This window comes from Saccoglossus kowalevskii, chromosome 18 (genome assembly GCF_978046115.1).
Source record: "Saccoglossus kowalevskii chromosome 18, keSacKowa6.1, whole genome shotgun sequence".
In the NCBI taxonomy this organism is placed as follows: Eukaryota; Metazoa; Hemichordata; class Enteropneusta; family Harrimaniidae; genus Saccoglossus; species Saccoglossus kowalevskii.
In genome coordinates, this window is record NC_140658.1 from 19,022,225 (window position 1) to 19,045,437 (window position 23,213).

Here is a 23,213-nt window from a genome sequence, read left to right on the forward strand (position 1 = left end):
GTAACTTTGTTTTATTTAGGGACTGATCATTTTCTTTGGCGGGGGTGGGTGCTGGGGAATCCGATTTCACTAAAGTATGAAAAGACCCCCCTCCCCAAGCAAAACACAAAAACAGGATGACCCCCCCCCCCTCTCATCATCTAGAAATACAGTGCCCCTAAGAATTTTGATTTATATTATAATTGTAGCTTCGTAGTGAGTAGCTTTTGTGTAGTGAGTAGGGCTTTGTCGCAGTAACTGATCCTTTCATCGGATTTGAGAATTAATGTCATTAACAGCTGGTGTTAATCTGGGAATACCATCCTTAGGAGCTGTCAATTTGTCCTTATGTTTTGTGCAGTTGCTCTGGCTAAATCAAACCCATGCTCTCATATTATCACTACCATCACCTAGTTTCTTACTTCGACCAAGAAACATTTAACAATTTATAGAATGGGCTTTGCATCATTCATTCTTGTTATACTGCTTTAATGACATACTGTAAGTATTAGTGTTCTAGAAAGATAGTTGAATATTGTTTATGGAAATTAATAATCCACAGAAAAAAATGATGAAACTTGGTGCATAGATGCTCTGGGCCAATGCAGATTTGATTAGGTTTTGGTAAAAATCCATGCATATTAATTACCTAATTTGCATGATAATTGGCTAATTTTTGGCTGTTCCACTGATATCTAAAAACCACAAATTGGATTTTGATGAAACTTGGTACATAGATGCTCTGAACTTATGCACAGATTTGATTAGTTTTTGGTAAAAACCTGTCAATATTAATTACCTAATTTGCATAATGATTAATCAATTTTTGGCTTTTCCACTGATACCTAAGTACTAATCATCACATTTCAATGAAACTTGGTACATAGTTAAGGACTGTGCAGACCCCTGATTAGTTTTTGGGTAAATATTTGTGCATATTAATTACATTAATTTTCAGTTTTTTGCCTGATAATTCAAGTACTAATCGCATTTCAATGAGACTTGCTACATAGATCTTCTAGGACTATGCAGAGACCTGATTAGTTTTAGGGTACATAATTGTAGATATTAATTACCTAATTTGCATAATTAGTTATTTTTTTCCCATGAATGTTCCACTGATATATAACGAACCATGAATTGGATTTTAATGAAACTTTTAAAGCGTACTCATTAAATAAGTGAGTTCATAGCTTGCACTATTGCAGAACACGTCGAAATAGCTACATGACATTTTAGCGAATTTGATTCAATGCATGAATTAATTGAATCTTAATTTGAGACATCTTGAATTAGCGAAATTACAGATTAGCTAAAAAGACACGTTTTACAGTATGTTCTTGCATATTACTTGAAAATAAATATGTATTTGTTATTTCTTCCTTTGCATGGAAGACAACTCAGTAACATATTTAAATAAATGTGAATTTCTTTAAAAAAAAATCTTTTTTTTCTTTTACTGGTGTTTATGTACACGTTTGACCTGCTATGAAAGGTCACACATCCATGCACTGTAGATCCCAATTTCATTTAACTTCCTCTGTCAGCCACAAATAAGACCCCCCCCCCCCCTAAAAAAAAAAACATATACTCAGTCAAGGATGACATCAGAATAAATTAAATGATAAAAAGAATGACATTTCATTTTTTTATTCAAGAGATTTACTTTACAAATATGATCACATTCCTTGAAGGTTATAGATGGAAAGCAAAACATTGAAATAAAAGTTTACAAAGTAAATAATGTTTATTTATATAAAGACCAAAATGGCTGCCAGTTGGCCATATTGGATTACAAATTCCAACAAATGAAAATTAACGTATTCTGTTTCTACCATCAGAGACAAAGAGGATTATGTGAAGACAAGTAGAGAAATGAATGGGACCATTAATGGTCTTGATTTTGAGATGTTTTGTGTCTGGGAGGTTTTGCTAAAACGAACTACAGTTTCATTTGTTATAGTTTTACAAAAGTCTATATCACAACACTAGGTAACAACTGCACAAATTACAGCAAAAGCATAATTTTACCTGTCAATAAATGTTTATCACCATGGTTTCTAAAGCCATGGTTTTATGCATATTATTAAATAAGTGTAGGCATAGAAACGGTTACAATGATTCCATGGATAGAATCTGTTTTTCTGTGCTGTAGGGTCCAATGGTGGTTTCAATTGCTGATTTGTAGTCCATAAGCGGTACCATTCGATGTCTCGGTAGTTTCAACTTTCCCTTTTTACTCCAGTCACATAATTCTGATATCATTGCTTGGGCTTCCTCAGCTGTGAACAATAATCATAATTAATCAGCATCACATGACCATGTTGATCAAGCTGATTGGTTGGTTGGCTGATTGGATATTCTGCTTCTTGGTGTACCAATCGTTGTCACAAAAATAAAATTCCCATCTATCGAGTATCAGAAAACTGACATGTTTGTATTTTCAGCTATGACAAAGCAGGAGTATTTTTGCACCCCAGTCTCGCTACTTCCGGGAAAGTGGTCTATATAATTCTATAGAGATAGAGGGCGCTATCTACTATCATTTGACACACAGAATAAAAATAAAACACATTTGTAGAAAGATTAGTTATCACTGGGTTTTATTTTGGCTAGTCTCTCTGATAAGTGAAATCTAGTAAAATACAGTAAAACACCATGTTACACTGGAAAATCTAAGAATTAAAAAACGTAGTTGATATGGTCCAATATCAATATAGTGAAATTGAATGCTTTTACACTAAAAGTCCTAAAATTAAAACCATGTTTCAGGGAGAAATAAATCATGTTTGAGTTTTTATACTTATATGAAAACTGACATGTTGACAGATTCTAAAAAAAGTCACTGTACTCACATTTTCCATTTTTATCATGCCATCTTGACATCCAGTAACCCACAACTTTGATATCATTAAATATCAATAATCCAGTCGGCAAGGTGATTGGTTGCCGTGACATCCCACCATAGGTTACCATGGTACCACCATGTCTGTGGTTTAAAGAAATAGATAATTTGGAGTGTGTGTGCACTGATTCCTTATTTTCAAATACTATAAAGATTTCATAAAGTGATATCAGCTTTACCTATATTATATTGGTTTGTTCCTACTTTACAAATACCCACTCTAGATATTTCATCAAAGTTATAGCAGCTTTACCCATATGATATTGGTTTGTTCCTACTATACAAATACCCACTCTGGATATCTCATCAAAGTGATAGCAGCTTTACCCATATTATAATAGTTTGTTCCTACTTTATAAATACCCACTCTGGATATTTCATCAAAGTGATACAAGTAGTAGCTTTACCCATATTATTGACTCCCATGTGCGAAGCACAAAATGGGAGTCTTTGCAGTTAGTGTGTCTGTATGTGTGTATGTGTGTATGTGTGTATGTGTGTATGTGTGTATGTGTGTCCGACTGTTCCACTGCTATCTCAAGAACCATACATCGGTTTTTGATGAAACTTGGTGCATAGATGCTCTGGGCCAATGCGCAGATTTGATTAGGTTTTGGTAAAAATCCATGCTCGTTAATTACCTAATTTGCATGATAATTAGCTAATTTTTAGCTGTTCTATGACTGTTCCACTGATATCTAAAGAACCACTCATTGGATTTTGATGAAACTTGGTACATAGATGCTCTGAACATATGCGCAGATTTGATTAATTTTTGGTAGAAATCCGTGCATATTAATTACCTAATTTGCATGATAATTAGCTATTTTTTAGTGATTCCATGACTGTTCCACTGATATCTAAACAACCACTCATTGGATTTTGATGAAACTTGGTACATAGATGCTCTGAACTAATGCTAGGTTTTGATTAGTTTTTGGTAATAATCCGTGGATACTAATTACCTAATTTGCATAATGATTAGTCAATTTTCGGTTTTTCCACTGATATCTCAAGTACTAATCATCACATTTCAATGAAACTTGGTACATAGATGTCATACGACACTGCACAGACCTGATTGTTTTTATGGTAATATCAGTACATATTAATTACCTAATTTGCATAATTAATTAATTTTCAGCATTTGATATAAGTAGTTAGCATTACATTTCAATGAAACTTGGTACTTACATACTCAAGGACTATGCAGAGATTGATTGTTTTCGATAAATATTTGTGCATATTAATCACCTAATTTGCATAATTAGTTAATTTTCAGCTTTTCCACGGGTATCTCAAGTACTAATCATCGCATTTCAATGAAACTTGGTACATAGATCCTTTAGGACTATGCAGAGACCTGATTAGTTTTAGGGTAAATAATTGTGCATATTAATTACCTATTTGCATAATTAATTTTCAGCTTTTCTACTGATATCTAAAGTACTAATCATCATATTTCAATGAATCTAGAATTATGCAGACCCAATTAGTTTCCGGTAAATATTTGTGCATATTAATCACCTAATTTGCATAATTAACCAACTTTCACACTGATATCTCAGGTACTATACATCACATATCAATGAATGTACATGGATGCTGTAGGACAATAGACAGACCTGAATAATTGTGGGTTAAAATCTGTACATATTAATTACCTAATTTGCATAATTAACCAATTTTAATCTTTCACACTGATATCTAAAGTACCGTAAAAACTCCAAAATTTCGACTGGTTTTAAATAATTTGTGTTAGAAATGTGACGTGTTTTTAGAGTCAAAATTAAGGTGCATTTTCGGACGGTCGAATTTTTCAGAATAGAAATCAGCAAAAAAAAATGGGGATGATAGACAGTGTGCTTCATTAGTTTTTAAAAAATGCAATGTCCGTCAATTGACGTAAACTTCCTCATGTTTCACGGTAAAAGCAAAGGTCGTGGCCGAGTTGTAACTCAAAATCTAAACAAAGTCATCAATCAGTGAGTATTATGACAAGCAAAACAAAACATCAAGACGCGGAGAAGAGGTCAGCACAAAACTAATAGGTCAAAAGACAAAGCTGTCTCGCACTACCTAGGAAAACTTGCGAATGTTCGAAGTACAGGTACCCATTGGACAAAAGATACATGGAAGTTTAGCAAACGATCTCCCCGACCCAGTGCAATGTATCCGGTTAGAATCAAAGCTCACGTGTCCCTTATTTGAGCACCGTACCGGTGATTTGAGGGACCAAATTCTGCCGTAAATTCGCCCTTGGATTAAAAAATATAATGGGATTTAAGAAAATAAAATGGGACTTTTAAGGTGTATTTTGGCGTCATTTTTCGGACATTTCAATCAATCCTGCCGGCTAAAATAGAGTCTAAGTTTTACCGTAGTCATTGACGTCTGTCTATTCAAGAGTACACGTGTATGATTTTTATCGTGACTAGCGTGAGCGGGTAAGCTTCCTTTCGAGAATGAGCTGTTATCACTGTGAACAATGTTAAATTATTCTTCAGATGACCAGTTTATTTTTTAAAAACAACTAATTTTTTTATTTAAAAAAAATCATGCCGTTTTCGCATCATCCAGCTTTTTGATTGGTTAATTAGCGATTTGACCTATTTGACCTAAGAGAACATGGCGGATATCCTACAGCATCAAACGTTTATACGAGACCGGAATCATTCGCTTACGATGAAACTAAGTTCACTTTTATTTGTATTTCATAACCATTCAACAAATTTATTTTGTGTACATTATTATAATCACTACTGAGTACAGTAATAATCAACAATTCAGAAACGCAGCATGCCGAGATTTTTGTGTTCGTTTTTATTTGAAACTTCGTTTATTTAGAATATATTTTCGTTACCAATAAAATAAAAATCTCTCAGTCAATCAGAAACCCGGATTCATGCCTTTGAGGAAGGTCCCGTTTGAACGCTCACATCGGTTTTTTTTTCGTTTGGGGGAAAACTAAAACTGGTCGCAATTTTCGAATAAGAATGAGTCGGCAATTTTTAGTGGAGTCGAAAATTTGGAGGTAAATAAAACACCGAAACCCGGCAAATAAATAGGCGGTCAAATTTTTAGAGGGGTCGAAATTTTGGAGTTTTCACGGTGCTAATTATTCCATTTCAATGAAACTTAGTACAAAGATGCTCTAGGACAATGTACAAACCTAATTAGTTTGGGGTAAAAATCTGTTCATATTAATTCCCTAATAAGCATAATAATTCATAATTTTTTGGTTCTAATCACATTTCAATTAAACTTGGAGACATAGATTTTCTGTTACATTGCGCAGACCTCATTAGTTTTACACTCAAATCTGGTCATATTAATTTTCTGATTTGCATAATTAGTTTTCAGCTAAGTAATTTCGAATTATATTTAATGTGTCTCCAATACTCTCAGCACATGGGAGTTCTTTCTAAGCTTTCTTTGATAATGGTTTGTTCCTACTTTATAAATACCCACTCTTGATATTTCATCAAAGTGATAGCAGCTTTACCCATATTATAATGGTTTGTTCCTACTTTATAAATACCCACTCTAGATATTACATCAAAGTGATAGCAGCTTTACCCATATTATAATGGTTTGTTCCTACTTTATAAATACTACCAGTAGTACCCACTCTGGATATTTCATCAAAGTGATAGCAGCTTTACCCATATTATAATGGTTTGTTCCTACTTTTTAAATACTTACTCTAGATATTTCATCAAAGTGATGGCAGCTTTACCACCAACAGCATTCAAGGCAAGTCTGGGTTTGCCATGGTCCTTAAAAACAAGCGCAAATATTTAAAGATCAAACAGTGATTCTGTCCAAACTGCTCTTCATTTAAATAAAAACACAACAGTGAATATTGAGAAATATTTCTATTCCCTGTTCTTGTTTTTTTGCATAATTGAGCTAAAATGAATAGGCAATAATGTTTTTTTTTTAATAAACATTAATAATCCTTTCATAAATCTCAAATGATGATTGAAAACAAGTTGAAGTAAACACAATCCATCCACAAATGAATACCATGAGTGTAGCATTTGACACATCATGACAATTTCCCTGCTACCTGACAATGAATATGTCATATAACATTTTCAATGTTCACACCAAACTGAACAATTATTTTGAATACACTGACAGCATTTATGTTTGGTAGTGCTTGAGAGAAAGATGCAGAGATTCAGCAGTAATGTGTATTAGCAACTGTCTACTCTTGGCATTAAATAAACTCAACAGAAAGACACACATTTTTATTTGTCTGAATTTTAGAAATCTCATTATCTGTTGGAGTTTTCTCACCTCTAACAGCTGTTTAATATCTCCTTTTTGAGCCGAGAAATCACTGATAACTTCTGTAGCACCAAGGTCTTTGAGATGTTGACAAACATCATCAAAATCTGACCTGTGTAACAACAAAATTTTATTCACATTAATTATCTCATCACACGAGTGTACTGATAGATTTCATTCAAAACTATTACATCATCTGACCACACCCACTATTAGCTGCATTCTGTATAACAACATGACATACATGGACAATTGTTACTTACCGTTGTCTGACTATATTGATAGTTTTTATTCCCCTAGCTGCAGCTATCTGTATAGCAGCCTGACCACACCCACTATTAGCTGCATTCTGTATAACCACATCACCTAAAAAAAGAATTAGAAACATGCCTTGAAATTTGTGTGACATAAAACAGATGGTATTATATATCACATCATTGTAAATATCAATGAAGTCACTGTTTGTAAACAAGGTGTCTGCATTCAACTCTACATCAATGAAGTCACTGTATTGACCAAGTAGAGTCATCACAATACAGGTGTGTATGTCCTAATATGGTAGTCAGTAAAGAGATGATATTGACCAAGTAGAGTCATCACAATACAGGTGTGTATGTCCTAATATGGTAGTCAGTAAACAGATGATATTGACCAAGTAGAGTCATCACAATACAGGTGTGTATGTCCTAATATGGTAGTCAGTAAACCAGTGATATTGACCAAGTAGAGTCATCACAATATAGGTGTGTATGTCCTGATATGGTAGTCAGTAAACAGATGATATTGACCAAGTAGAGTCATCACAATACAGGTGTGTATGTCCTAATATGGTAGTCAGTAAATAGATGATATTGACCAAGTAGAATCATCACAATACAGGTGTGTATGTCCTAATATGGTAGTCAGTAAACAGATGATATTGACCAAGTAGAGTCATCACAATACAGGTGGGTATGTCTTAATATGGTAGTCAGTAAACAGATGATACTGTTTGGTTGTGGGAATCACATAGAAAGGGTGTGTCAGTTGTTACCTGCTTCTAACCTGGCAAAGTCTTTTAACATTCTGTAAGCTGTACAATTATTTACTCTTAAAGTTGCTGCGAATAAAGTAGGTGTCCCTGGCGGTATTTTCAACCAGTCGTTCTCATTCTGTACTGTATGGCTACACCATGTACCTGAAATAAAACATATAAAGAACATTTCTCTGTAATTTACTGTGAATTGGATCATTAAAATATGACTTAGTTTGAGCACAGACACACCTCCCTGTGTATGTAAGATTATCTGCTACTAATAAAGTAAATATTGTATTTTGATGAATAACAGACCTCAGCATTACTACAGCAGTTTTGTCAAAGTGTTTATATACTTACCTATGCCATTTACACCAGGAATTACAACATCACCAGGCAACAGTTTTGTCACTTGTTTTCCAATTTCTTGTACTATTCCAACTCCTTCAAAGCCTCCCACAGCCGGCAAAGATGGCTTGATTGGGTATACACCTGGAAAATAATAATGCAAAGGTGAATCAGATCAGGATGAGTTGAACTTGACATTTGTGACATTTGATGATACTGAGGGTTACATTGTGGTAGTTTTGGGTTTAAATTCACTGTCAAAAACTTGAATATTCATAAGTTTTAATTTATCATAAACATTCTAAATTTTCGCCCAAATGTTGACCGCATAATTATTTTGCAGATTTTCATAATTTATTGGCTTCTAAAATTTTGACCGATTATAGAATTTAAAATTCCATCTGATTTTCATCTAAAAAACACACTAGTTATGAAAAGCCACCCATTGGGGTAACATGAAGCCATTTGTTACCGAAATTGGAGAAAATTGGTCACATTTTGCAGTGTATGTACATTGTCATATAGAATACTCTAATAACACTTGTCAAGTTTCCTGTCGCTAGCAGACATGACACAGACCTATACTCTGTCTCCACACATTATCTGTAATAGGTTATTAGGGTGGTGGTCATAAAATGAAATTTCAAAAAATCTGAGTTTGCACACGATGGGCAAATTCCATAAATTTTACCATTCACTGTGTAGCAGACCTGCTTACAGAGCACATATTTTGTGACTTTATCTGGAAAAACAATCACACACATGTAAAATAAAACCTACATAATATCCTATGCAGGAGTGAGTATTCCTAATATTATTTTGGTTACATTTGAATATTTCAGCATTTAATTGCACCCAGTTTTCAAATCACTTGTCAAGGATAAAAGTGATATCAGAAAATACTTAAAAGATGTCAAACCTTGTATTGTGTTAATATCAGCAGGATTGACAGGAGCTGCAATCATCTTGACAAGAACTGAATTTTCATCCACAATGTAGGGTAATGTGATTGCAGTTTTTCTGTAAAGTAAACACATAATATAATACATTGAGGCATTCATATAATGTCATTGATGTTTAAATAGATGTGTTATACCAAGGATTCATAAGATAAGGGTATACAACTTTGATATCAATTTACAGTTAATATTGAATCCCAGAAAGTTATGCATGTGTAAGTGAGATACAACAAATAATATACTTGGGTGGGCATCCACTAAAGATAAATTAGTTTTAGTCACATTGGCTAACACTGCATTGTTTTTCTTGTCAATTTCAAACTGGTTTAGCCACTTTGTAAAAGTGGAGAAAGATTTCAGTAAATTGTGAAATGAAATATGCTACTGTAATATCCACTTTAAATCAATATGTTTTCCTGATGTTTAATTTACATTTCTGTGGGTAATACTTTTAATGATGTACAATTAATCTTAATCATTGGCGGCAAAAGTGACACAATTTATTGTATCCAAATCTAAATAAAATTTAGGTGAATGAAAATTGGTGATGAGTTAGTGGAAGCCCATACATGTCATGGAATCATTTATTTTTAGATTTTTGTTATTCTCTAGCAGTGCTAATTGTAAAATTTTATTTCTTATGGTTATGTAGTGTTACTGATTTCACATTCTTTACAAACAACATGTGTTCACCAAGATGGTTAAATTAAAATGATAGTCAAAATAGTTGAACACATGATTACATCTTATACATGTATTCACCAAGATGGTTAAATTAAAATGATAGTCAAAATAGTTGAACACATGATTAGATCTTATACATGTACTCACCAAGATGGTTAAAATAAAATGATAGTCAAAATAGTTGAACACATGATTACATCTTATACATGTATTCACCAAGATGGTTAAATTAAAATGATAGTCAAAATAGTTGAACACATGATTAGATCTTATACATGTACTCACCAAGACGGTTAAATTAAAATGATAGTCAAAATAGTTGAACACATGATTAGATCTTATACATGTACTCACCAAGATGGTTAAATTAAAATGATAGTAAAAATAGTTGAACACATGATTAGATCTTATACATGTATTCACCAAGATGGTTAAATTAAAATGATAGTAAAAATAGTTGAACACAAGATTAGATCTTATACATGTATTCGCCAAGATGGTTAATTTAAAATGATAGTAAAAATAGTTGAACACATTATTAGATCATAATCAACAATATTACCTGCTCATTAAAAACATATCAATGTTAAAGTATTAAGCAATGAAGGCGTTATTTAGTGTCCGACATTCAATACTGAATCATAAAATGATATCAACTTCATTATACTTGAAACTGTTTGACCAGTTAATAACACCTTTATTGTATGGTGCTGAAATTTGGGCTGACGAGATATCAAATGTCAACAATATGTTAGAGCAAGTGGGTAGTCAGTTTTTCCACTCTATACTTGGTGTCAATAAACTGACACCAACTATTGGTGTAAGAGCAGAGTTAGGAAGATGTTAAATCTTAGGACTTTAAGTTCAAAGGAAAAATCCCCATGTCCCTCTCATTTAAAGTGTGGTGTAAAACAGGACAATTGAAATATGACTGTCCATCTATAAATTAAATAAATTCTAAAATATTTAAATACAAATACAAACTTGACAGAATTAAAATATAAAAAAATATCTCCCAATCAGGATAATTTTTTTTATTTTTCTCTTTTCAAAAAAAGACATTGGTAACGAATTGAACGCAAAGTTTGTTGTTTGTTTTAAATGCGTACGAACCTCATAAATTAAACCTCATTGGGTTGTCAACAAATGAATTCACATCGAGTGATTGTCCCCTGATCAAGAGCTACATTTATCCCCCGATCTAGTGAATTCTCCCGATTTGGAGATAATCTTTATTTCGTGGAAAAATGCCTAAGTTACTGAATGTAAACAAGTTGACTTACTCACTGAACAACTTTGGATGGATCACCATATTCTGAATATTTCAACGCACATGGATTACTATACGCTCTCACATGAGATTGAATAACTACAGCGTGTGTACTTGAAATCATACATCTCTCCACTTGGCATAATCCACACCTTGTGATCATGGGAGCGGCCATTTTGGATATGTGACCAGCGGTTGACCCCGGTTGACCCTAAAGTTGTATGCCTTCCAGCTAACTGACGTGCGCATTGTATAAGCCTCACATCAAATGTAGTTTTAACCACAGGCAGTTAAAATACACATGGTATCAAGATTTATCTAATCGCAAAACCGTAAAATCCACAAAACCAATCGAATCCACTACGTGACTGCTGACCTCCACCAGGGAGAATGGTTAGCGCCGCTAACGTCGGTATAATTAAAATACTTTGTTTTATTTGTTCTTATAATACTAGTAGTTGAAAAGGTGTTTCCGAAAGCGTTGATTCTGTGAGGGATGTGTATGTCAAATTACACATTGAACGCACACCATACACATTCCGTGGTAAATAACGGCTATAGCGTGTAGCGTTTGATTTGTGACGTAATATTCTAGCATGTTTCTATGTTTGACCACTTTTTCAAATCCATATTTAAAATGTGTTCAACTACTTGTATTGGGTTTTAGACGAAAATCCGAAACTTTAATTACTTCAAATTTTGAGCTGGCATAATGACGGCGAAGTATATTTTAAACTATTTTCGTCCTACTTAATTATCTCAATTTACTTCATTTTATTAATGTTTAATAACGGATACAAGATTTTTTGATTGTGTATATACGGTATTCCACGATAGTAAATGACAGCTGATCGTTTACGGAACAGCGTGTATACTAGTATGTAATTTGGTTTTCACGTCCGTGAGTTTTTTGTATCCTGATCGCCTGTCGAAATACGTTTACTGAAGGGCACCATTACACGGTTGCTGGATAGTAATAATTAAGACTGAGAGTACTTTCTACTTGTTGTACCTGATAGGAGGGACTTTGTGTACAGGCCGAAATATTTTTGTGAATGTTTAAATCTATATTGAGGTATTATCCCTCCTCCCACTATATTGTGAGCCAAATACAGAGAATCATGGGAATAATTGCGTCAGTCATCAGTGAAATGACCGCGGGCATACAGATTGTCTTTTAATAAACATAACAAACAGAAAATTTAGCTTATCACAATTCATGCCATAGCACACACTGTTTTTACTGTTTTTAACTTTGCTACAAGCGTGAGATTATCCCAACATTTCAGTCGTCTCTGCATTTTGTGGCTCGACCAAACATTCTACACAGAAAACGAGTCTCAGAGGTATATATGAGTCTATGAAACATGTCCACAATGCTATGGAAATTGTTACTTTCTTGACGATGACTGGTTCACATTAGACGTAACAAATATTTTAGGAAAATCTAAGCGTGAATCATGTTGACCTTCAGTAAAATGATAAGCCTCTGTATAGTTTCAGGCTTTTAAGAACACCCCAGATCAAAGTGACCGTAACTGTCAATGACGGCTTGGTTGCATCTTTTAATAAACGAATTGACCAACTTGAATATCAAAACTGATTATAATCAATAATAAAGCTACGATTTAAATAATGGCGCCTGCTCAAGCTGGCATACACGAATTAAGTAAATGTCAGGCAATCAGTACGTATTTAAAACACAAAACTTCCACGAAAAACTGAACTACGAAAACGATACATGGTTAAATTACAAACAACTGATATACTCTATCTAGAATACGTACCTAATTCTTGTCATGATGGAGTAGCAAAATAATTTCATCGAAATACAAGTTTTATGATTCAACATGATTCATATATCTACAATAATTTATTCACAATAACACAACATCTACAGAAAACTGGAATATATAATAATTGTTAATTTTAACGACACAGGTCATGTGACTATCAAATTTACACTTCCATACATGTAATACAGTAGTCATTTGCCAAAACACTAGGATGGAGCGAATTAATTTGAATAAAATTAACCTCGTAATATTATTGCACTGTACACAAATATAATCGAACTTGTCAGAATATGTAGTCACCAGGTTATTAAGTTTGTGGCACTTTAGATATGAACATTAATATTTCAGTGTGAACAGTACTTTCTAGCAACATGGAATTATTTGTCAACGAATAATTTCCTTCATCAGCAGAAAATGCGAAAATAATCAAAACAGCACAATTTGACCAACAATTGCCAAGATTTTAAAAATCACTAGACGATTTCCCATTACTGTCGCTGTTAATGGGACAACTCAGGGATAATATTATCTCCTTCGTTCTTAGGATATATCAGGGATAATATTATCTCTTTCGTTCTTAGGATATATCAGGGGTAATATTATCTCCTTCGTTCTTAGGATATATCAGGGGTAATATTATCTCTCTACGTCCAGGGGCTCCAACAAGAAAACGTTGTTAGGACAACTCAGAGACATTCGTATGTACTGATATTCCAGGCATCCATTTGGATTTAAATCGTTAATTTTGATTTAAATCGGATATATTCTCGTATCTACGAATTTAAAACGGACATATCTGCATATTTTTTACTTTCACGGACAATCATCCCGACGTGGATTTTTACAGTATTTTACAGTCTTTGTCCCTACCCGCAATATTCATCCGGTAAGTACAGATGGGGAAAATATGGGACTAAATATTCTACAATATCCCGTGAGGAATCTTCGTTGCTACGTCAACTTATTCCCGCGATATTTTTTTAATTTACTTTTTTCCAACTTTTTTACAATATTCAGTTAAAGTTTTTTTTTCTTTCCAGCCTAAATCCCAGTCCCAACGAGTTTTCGAAGTCGTGGTGCAATTTTTATGTAGCACGCCACCAAGCGGCAAGGTTTGACAGTTTTACTAATCCAGGTCATAGCAAATACTGAACAGAGCAATCCTTCATAGCCAGCACTAGCCCTGAGTACAGTCCTGTAGGTTGGCCTCCTTCCGCTGATCATTCGGCCCCCACAGTCCTGAGAAGTCGCATAGACCGGGGATTCGACACCCGCCTACAAATTTATGGCGGAGAACCGTTCTGCAGTTTACATGATTGTAACCAGCTAAAACATCTATCGATCAAATCCAGCGATCACAAATACCCTTTTTGTGGCCGAAAAACGAACCTACAGCACTGGAACGTTGGCAAAAACTAGTTTTACGCAACGAAACAACGTTTTGTTTATCAATACGTCAAGAACAAGATGGCGGCGTATACTTTCGGTTGACGTTGGAAAATGTCGATTTGATCGACTAGAGTGGGAAATCTTATGTAATTTCACTTCCAGTTAAGGCATTCAGAATAGTTAGACGTGACGACCTGCTTATTTTTTTAACAGCAAAGCTGAATGCCTCTTAAATCGCCCAATACATTCCTTCACAATAGTGTCGAATCCCTGCTCTATGCGACTTCTCAGGACTGTGGGGGCCGAATGATCAGCGGAAGGAGGCCAACCTACAGGACTGTACTCAGGGCTAAGCTAGCACGTGTTGTTGCTTGGCACTGCTCTAGGATGAGTTACATATTCCGGTATCGATGGTAAACTTATATAATGGTGGTATGTCCTACATTTTTTATCGAGTGTCCGCTGCAGTTAGTGACGTAATTATGACGTGAAAGGAAATTTGACAACCTTGTATCCACTGTAAGTACATGTGGACACAGTCTCTCTATTTGAAGGGACTGTGATATGTTACATTGTGTGTTTATTTGGAATCTGTCTCCCATTATTTATCCTTTAATTTATTAACTAGTCAATGTGTGTCCATTTCACTGTGAAAGGAAGTTGTAATGTTGACGGGGACATTTCAGATCAGTTACGATAGATTGACAACTTGGATATAAGCATGGACTTATATTAACAGTTTAGAAAATAGATTTGTTTTCGTAATTTTTAACGTTATTTTTTCCACGGACCATGGAGAGAAAATAAATATCCGTGTTTATCTCCGTGCGCAGACAGACTCTCACGAGCGTCCCAAGGCCACAGACAGAATGTAAGCCACTGGGTCAATATAAACCATTGAATTCTTGGGTAAATAAAAACACGTGACTAAACATTTAAAAAAGCTATAACCATTATGAAATGATATGGATTACTTCAATTTTATAGAAGTACAGTCTATAATCGAATTCATACGTCTGATTATTTTCTTTAACATTTCTGTACTTCTCTCATCTGTGTTTGGTGTTCATTTGGGAATGTAACCAATCTGATTAAAATAAGATCAAAGTTTTATTTTTCATATGTTAAATTGTTATATTTATTTATATCCTACACTTTATTTTACTTTATTTTATTTGAATTTATTATTTATTTGCTGGCAGTTTTATTACAAATAAAATGTACGTAATAATAATTAAAAAAAAGCAAAATAATAAAAATATATAGTAAATATTAAATATATAATTAAATTAAATTCACGCGTACAATAAATCATATTTTAATCAGATTTGGTGACGTCAATTTCTGTTGCATTTAGATAATTCAAAGATTATTCAAAAAAATAATTGACGAAACTTAGGGAAACTTGCCGGCTGTATCATTGCCAAGATTTTATTAAATCTTATTATATTAGGAAATAATTGATAATAACTGGTCATTGTTTAGCACTCATAGTTGATCAAACATGACGCCAGTCTCTGATTTTGTTGTTTTCAACCATCATTTATAAATCATTTATAAATATTATATAATATAAAAAAAAATTCATGCCTCCATGAAATTTACATTACTTGCATGGTTGGTTGGTTAGCCTGCTAAACCATAAATAAATCAATAACAATCATAAAAGTTGACTATATGGAAAGGCAACACGTGTTCATTCACCCTAAGACATACAATTATAATACAAATCTAACGATTTCTCACTTGTATTTAACTTCCATGAAGCCCACTCCGAGTTTTACTGGAAATGTTTTGTGTTAAAAACGAAAGTAATTCAGTGACCGAGAGAGAGAGGGAGAAATTTCACTAGCGTCCATCTGTTCATTCAAAACATTTCTTTTTTGTTCACATACTCACATGAACATGCTATTATATTTATTAATAACTGTCAAGACTTTGTTCTGATACAGTGAGATATTTACAGGATAAGTAGTTGTTTTGGTGTTAGTCAACTTCAAGAATCACGAGAAAGTACGACAGAGGAAACGCATGCGCAGTACAGCAGTGGAATCGTCCACAAAGTGAAAACGTTGATGCTGGGATTCTATTTTTATAAAGCGGGTATTGGTGAGTATGACTGAATTGTATGAATGAAGTCTATGCAGTAAAGAACGGATGTGTCGGTACCATTACCGGTGAGTTTTTAAAATATGCCGCACAATTTCATTAATTTTTTGTTAAATTCAGTTTGACCATAGCAGGCAGCAAGGGGCAGGGATTGTCAGAAAGAAACACACACACAAGTGTCTTGGATCCAATAGGGGGTAGAATTTATTTAACTACAACACTATAAGCTATAAAACCCAGCCCCTCCCATTGATATGCAAATGAGCAAATACAAATGCAAATGAGGTAGCTGACCTTGGGAGGGTACTGGCAAACTACAACTACAAACCATAAAACACTATGAAACTAAAGTCCCCCTGGATAAAGCAAGTGAAATGGGTTGAAGCGATGACAACAATCAAAATTAAATAAAACAAGCACAAGCTTAAATTAAAATAAAGTTAAACTAAGCAAAAGAAAACTGTCAAAGCACTAATACTAAAAAAAACAATGGTTACAAGTCAAGAAAAAAGCTTAAAGGTGCTCCCCGAAAACTTGGCAAAAAACAAAAGGGTGGGCTGGGTGGGGAAAAACTTGTGAAAAGATACAATGTTTCTAGCTGCACTGCAGAAGTTGCACTGATTACAAAATTGAAAACGACGCCACAAATTAATGTATATTTACCTATGGTAATAAGCTGCCAAGCTAGTTCCTGATTGGGCAGCCCTACCAAATCCCTTGGTGATGTCCTATGACTGACTCCCCATGGCCCCGCCTACAATTGACCTTTAAAACTGGGCAGGCCGGATTATCACACTGAATTTAAAACATGTTAAAAATTAACAAGGCCTTAAATTCAGTTTGACCATAGCAGGCAGCAAGGGGCAGGGATTGTCAGAAAGAAACACACACACAAGTGTCTTGGATCCAATAGGGGGTAGAATTTATTTAACTACAACACTATAAGCTATAAAACCCAGCCCCTCCCATTGATATGCAAATGAGCAAATACAAATGCAAATGAGGTAGCTGACCTTGGGAGGGTACTGGCAAACTACAACTACAAACCATAAAACACTATGAAACTAAAGTCCCCAAAGACCCAAGACACTTGTAGGGTAGGAACCTAGGGGCGAACGGAAGGGAGGCCCGCAGCAAACCCCTGGATCGTCTGTAGACGGAGAGGGAGTGACGGGTGCAGATAACTACGAAAAGCATCACTTTTCCAGTCGCCTAACAGACGAATCAACTCAGCCGGGATACCACGGTCAAGGGCCCAAGAGGCCCCCCCACGGCGAAAACTGTGAGTAGAATAGAGGTCAGCATTCGGAACCAATGGCCGCAACAGCAATGACAAACGCTTCACAAACAAGGGGCATGGAACAGGACGTGGCCTAGGAGAGTTGCAGGGGAGGACAAACGCTGGGCCCGTGGATGGCGAGGGTGAAGCCCTGAAGGCGGCGACAATGGCTGATACCGGGCAGAGGGGGTGACCCTTAAGCACTGGGAGGGGTAAAAGCAATTGACGATCCTTGGTCTGTATCGTTTTGGACCACCGAATGACTACTGCTAGACCCCATGGGAAAACCAAGAAATCCCCCCGCTTGAGATGAGGGGAGCCATCAAACTGTGACATGGATGTGGGGAGCACGTTGGACTTCCGCAGGAGTCCAAAAAACAGTGTCAAACAAATGGCCCAAAAAACAATGTCAGCAGGACATGTCAACTCCAGTTGAGCACAGATGCCCAGAAGCAGGTCCGGGGTAATTGGTAACTTCCTCTGAACTGCTGTGCCTTTCACTCGGGCTATACCTCGCAAGATACAGGTAAGTGGGAAGTTACCAGGGATAGGGTTGGCCAACCCGCCTTCAACGTGGAGCAGGCGGACAATATTGAGATACTGACGGATGGAGCTATGGGAGAGACGCCGGGCTAGGTGGGCTGCATACCTCCCTAATACGACAGGTTCAACTGGGACTGGGGAATACCCATACTGATTGCAGAAGGATAGGTAGGCCTTGCGGTGGGTACGGTAGGTAGATTTGGTTGCCATTGCAAAAGTTTGTCCTCGGTAAAAGGCGACTTCCAAGTCCAGTTCATTTTCCAGTCGTGTGATGCCAGGATCTGGGAAGAAATCAAGCGATAAGCCCTGAGAGACATGTGATTTGGGAAAGTGGACACAAAGGCCTGGAAGTCAGACAGAGTTAGTCCAATATCACTAAAAAGAGTGTGGAGGCGTGTGGGCTGGCCTGATTGGTGCAACCTGGAGATGGCATCTGGGATATGGTTATCTTTACCTGGCACATGGCTTGCCTGTATGTGGAAATTGTGGGTGACAGCCAAAACAGTTCTCGGAGTGCAGACATGACAAGTGCATTGCGGGATGTACCTTTGTTGATATTGGCCATGGCCACCTGACTGTCAGTGTAAATGTGAACCGTACAATCTTGCCACTTGTGTGCCCACCGGCGTGCTGCCAGCAGGACTGAGAGGGCTTCTTTATGGTTTATGTGGAGTGGGTGCGCTGATGGCCAGTCATGGGCCCATGCAGTGTATTGCCAATCACCACGATAGTAAATACCAGATGCAAGGTTGGATGCATCTATATGTACATCGGTAATAGGGCGAGGGTCTATAAATTTGTGGGTACCATTGAAAACTGCCAGGTAGCGCAGCCACTAATCAATGTCAAGGGCAAATTCCTTAGATAAGATAACTCTGTGAGTAGGCTTGTGGAGGGAATGCAGTTGGTCAAGAATGCGGCGGAGGAAAGTTCTCCCTCCTTTGATGACTCTACATGCCCAAGCGAGTTTCCCAGCTAGGGATTCTAATTGGCGGCGGCTTGCACGTTTGCGTTTAGCGAATTCAAGCAGCATAATGCGAAATTCCTCCAGCTTTGGAGTCGGTAATTGTAAAGTTAAGTCAACTGTATTAATTTCAATGCCGAGAAAGGTAAGCTTTTGAGTGGGCCCCACAACCTTCCCCCATGCAATACTAAAACCCAACTGTCGTAGGAGTGACAGGAGGGTGTTAAGGGCGACTTGACATGACTGGTAGTCAGGGGCGATGATGAGAAAATCATCTAGATAGACCACCATCGCATTAAAACCACGGCGAGCCATCATACGCCATACACTCTGTGTCAATCTGTGAAAAATTTCTGGCGATAGCTTGGCACCGAATGGGAGACGTTTATCCACAAGATAAGTGGGTTCTGTGTCCCCAGCAAAAGTTCATTGCAGTCCTGTTGCCGAATAATTAGAGGGGTGCAGGGGCACAGAACGGTAGGCAGCCTTGAGGTCAACCTTGGCCAGAAAATTCCCCTTGGAGATCATCTTTGTTGCCTCATCGATAGTTTGATATCTGAATGGCTCATGAGAGGCATAGTCATTGACTGCTGACCCTAGTGGCTGACTGCAGTCATGGATCAGCCTGATGTCATTCGAATTGGGTTTGGGGATAGCCCCCAAGGCACTGACAATGGTTGGTTTGTGGGGGGAAGTGCCATAATTCCCCTCAGCTAATTCTGACAAAATCTGGGATTCCACCTTCCCCCTGGCCTCACCGGTAGCAGATTTATAATTGCCCATATGGACATTTTTTAATACAGAGTTTTTATCCGTGATGCGGAAACCCTGATGGATTCCTTCAAGCAAAAATGCTGCATCAGGGTCCTCTTGAAGTTCGTGCTGCCACACTGAAATTTTCAGTGGAGATGCAATTATGGAGCATGGTGAGTGAGGTAAAGGGGAAGCTGGTAATCCCTGCGCAACTAGTTTTTTGAGAGTTGAGCCAGGTTTGCACCATGCTGTGTTTTGGGGTGGTTTTTCCGGCAACCTTGTTCCAGACATACATGAGCATAAGTGCAATTGTGAAATTTGCAGTTACCCCTATTAAAATTCAGACAGATTGCTTTACCTGACTGATTATCAATTGGGGCAGGTGGACGGTTAGCAGCCAGAGAAACCCCCGATTTCGTTGATGACCCTACACATTTCTGGGTAGAGGGAAGAGACTGTTGCTTTTCTCGCAGAAAAACAGTAACCAAATGGGGGATATCAGTACCCCATGGAAATTTGTGTGTTGCTTGAAATTGCCGGTATTGACGATCAAACTGCAGTACTGAAAGCCAAGTATAGCGACATGCTAATGAAGAAAATTTTATCCGTATATGCCAGGTAATTTAAAACATTATTATTTTTCAAAAGGCCAGTTTGAATTAATTCATACATTATGCGGGCATTTGCCCCAATCCATTGGCATGGCGTAACATTTTCCAGGCGACCCTTTTTGGGCCCCGTTTCCAGAACAAGGCGAGATCCGTCCTCCCCCGAACCAGTCACTTGCGGGTCCGAAACATGAGTATCGGCGGTGGGTACAAAATCAATAATGTCGAAAAATTTCTCACCTTTGCGCGTTTGCATACGGACGAGTGGGTCCAGGTCCGTTCGTGAAACATTAGTGGCAAACGGGTTATTTGAAAAGTTATTTGACAAAGAGTTTGTGTTAAAAGTTGGTGCAATGTTCAATAACGGACGAAATTGTCCTGCTTCTTGTGCTGCTGGGACCATAAGCAAGTGTTGCAGCGACGGCGTCTCCCCAATGTTGACGTTTTGAGAGCTGGCGGCCATATTGGATTCTTCGCCGTTGGTGGCGCTGACCTGTGGGTTCCCGGATGGACTCTGCTGTTGTTGGTTGTTCGGATTAATAGCCGGAAGTTGTCCATTTGTCGATGCCGCCGGACGAAGATTTTGTATAGCAAAAATAAATAGTCGTCGTTGGGCTAGAGGCTCAATAACCATCGCATCAATGTCTTCTCGGGCGATCAGACGAATGAGCTGCATGTTGGTAAAACTATTCGCCGACAACTTTGCCATAGACTCACTGCTGATGCTATTTACGGCGGCCCATTGTTGAACATCTAGCGGCAGATCGCTGCGTGTGTCGCTCGTAGCGGCGGGTCGTTCCATCCCTGAGAAAGGTGTGAAAGTGGCCCCAAACATATCGGACAGAGAATCATTTGCCATTGAAACTATTGTGCCAGGTAACAGTCGTCAAATTCGTCAGATTCTTGCGCAACTGCGATTGTCTGCGCCTCACTGTCACAGAAGAAACACGGTCGATCGGTGCAACTAACGGAACAGTCGGGTAATCTTGCTAGAAGTGGATTACTTTCACGTAAAATGTACAGTACGTACCGTCGTAGTTCTGCAGCGCCTAGTTGATAATACGGTGGTATTTGGAAGACGAGTCTGACGATGGCCACAACTTGGCAGGTGGCTAACATTGAGCACGTCGACGAGCAAAAACTTGCGAAAAGATACAATGTTTCTAGCTGCACTGCAGAAGTTGCACTGATTACAAAATTGAAAACGACGCCACAAATTAATGTATATTTACCTATGGTAATAAGCTGCCAAGCTAGTTCCTGATTGGGCAGCCCTACCAAATCCCTTGGTGATGTCCTATGACTGACTCCCCATGGCCCCGCCTACAATTGACCTTTAAAACTGGGCAGGCCGGATTATCACACTGAATTTAAAACATGTTAAAAATTAACAAGGCCATCACCATGTACTCGCTTGACATTGGCCTTGAAGTTCATGACCCCACCATAACAGCAAACACTTGCACCTCATGTTTTGGCGTTTTAATGACAAAAGCTTGCGTTTTGGGGATAATAATTGAGAAATTCTCGTAAACTTGTCGCCCAGAAAGATGTTTGACCTTCCCTAAGTTGAATCACTAAAGAATGGAATAAAAAAAATGAAAATCAAACCGTGCATAAATTATCGTTGAATTTCGAAATCCCGGTCGAAATGAGAAACTGCAAGAAAATGCATAGTCAATACCAACTCTGATGACATGATATGGTGTAAGTTACAAAAGGATTTCTTTAATGTAACAAAGGATATATATCTATGCTTTATATACCACCCACCTGCAATTTCAAAATATTGCAAGCATGACTTTTTTGATGATTTACAAAATGAGATATGCAACTTCTCCAAACATGGCAATGTTGTTATACTTGGTGACATGAACAGCAGAACAGGGTTTCTCCCTGATCATATAGGCAATGACAATAACCCATTTATACCATTTTCATATTTATATGAGGAAAATAACATTACGTCAGTACGAAACAATAGTGATTCATCTGTCAATAGTCATGGTAGATCTTTAATAGAAATGTGTAAAAGTACTGGTCTTATAATATTGAATGGGCGTTTACCTGGGGATTCTAAAGGCAGTTATACCTGTTATCACTATAATGGTGCGAGCACTGTAGATTATGCAATAGCATCCCCTGATCTAATTCAAAATATTAAATATTTCAAGGTACATGACTTTACATGTACATCTGATCACTGCCAAATATCTTGTCTAATTACAGTGAATGATATTATTCGAACAGAGACAAGTGACAATAATTATTTAAACAATGAACCCAGAAGCTGGATATGGGACAAACTATCAGTAT

At 36.9% G+C, this 23,213-nt stretch overlaps 2 protein-coding genes across 17 annotated transcripts in view; one reads left to right on the top strand and one right to left on the bottom strand.

Annotated features, from left to right (window-relative positions):
• Nucleotides 1-1,596: 1,596 nt before the first annotated feature.
• LOC144341752 (enoyl-[acyl-carrier-protein] reductase, mitochondrial-like) lies at nucleotides 1,597-11,643 on the bottom strand. 2 transcript variants are annotated; one of them, XM_085493271.1, is made up of 9 exons: nucleotides 11,474-11,643; nucleotides 9,463-9,563; nucleotides 8,556-8,687; nucleotides 8,214-8,357; nucleotides 7,444-7,546; nucleotides 7,190-7,292; nucleotides 6,590-6,663; nucleotides 2,835-2,968; nucleotides 1,597-2,261 (listed from the first exon to the last, which is right to left on the bottom strand). In XM_085493271.1, exons 1-9 carry the CDS (start codon nucleotides 11,629-11,631, stop codon nucleotides 2,092-2,094), a joined length of 1,119 nt encoding a protein of 372 aa, XP_085349397.1. In that variant the 5' UTR covers nucleotides 11,632-11,643; the 3' UTR covers nucleotides 1,597-2,091. The 2 variants fall into 2 exon arrangements, with proteins under 2 accessions (XP_085349397.1, XP_085349398.1); XM_085493272.1 differs by having other exon boundaries at nucleotides 11,470-11,624.
• Nucleotides 11,644-14,397: 2,754 nt separating this feature from the next.
• Nucleotides 14,398-23,213, top strand: part of LOC144360032 (uncharacterized) — a 125,890-nt gene continuing 117,074 nt past the window's right edge. For 3 of the 15 annotated variants that reach the window (XM_085493258.1, XM_085493257.1, XM_085493265.1), the window contains exon 1: nucleotides 14,402-15,160. The gene's annotated coding sequence lies outside the window, so the exon portion shown is untranslated. Of the gene's footprint in view, nucleotides 15,161-16,593; nucleotides 16,819-23,213 lie in introns of all 15 variants that reach the window. The other 12 variants (XR_014927084.1, XR_014927085.1, XR_014927082.1 and 9 more) reach the window with 9 other exon arrangements.

Bases quoted from the DNA above. Each gene is read 5' to 3' on its own strand.
- LOC144341752 (XM_085493271.1), bottom strand. From the start codon at position 11,631: ATGGCCGCTCCCATGATCACAAGGTGTGGATTATGCCAAGTGGAGAGA. The intron at 8,358-8,555 runs GTAAGTATATAA...GTTTTATTTCAG, and splicing joins TCCTGGTGTAAATGGCATAG to GTACATGGTGTAGCCATACA. The intron at 6,664-7,189 runs GTGAGAAAACTC...CTTGTTTTTAAG, and splicing joins ATATTAAACAGCTGTTAGAG to GACCATGGCAAACCCAGACT.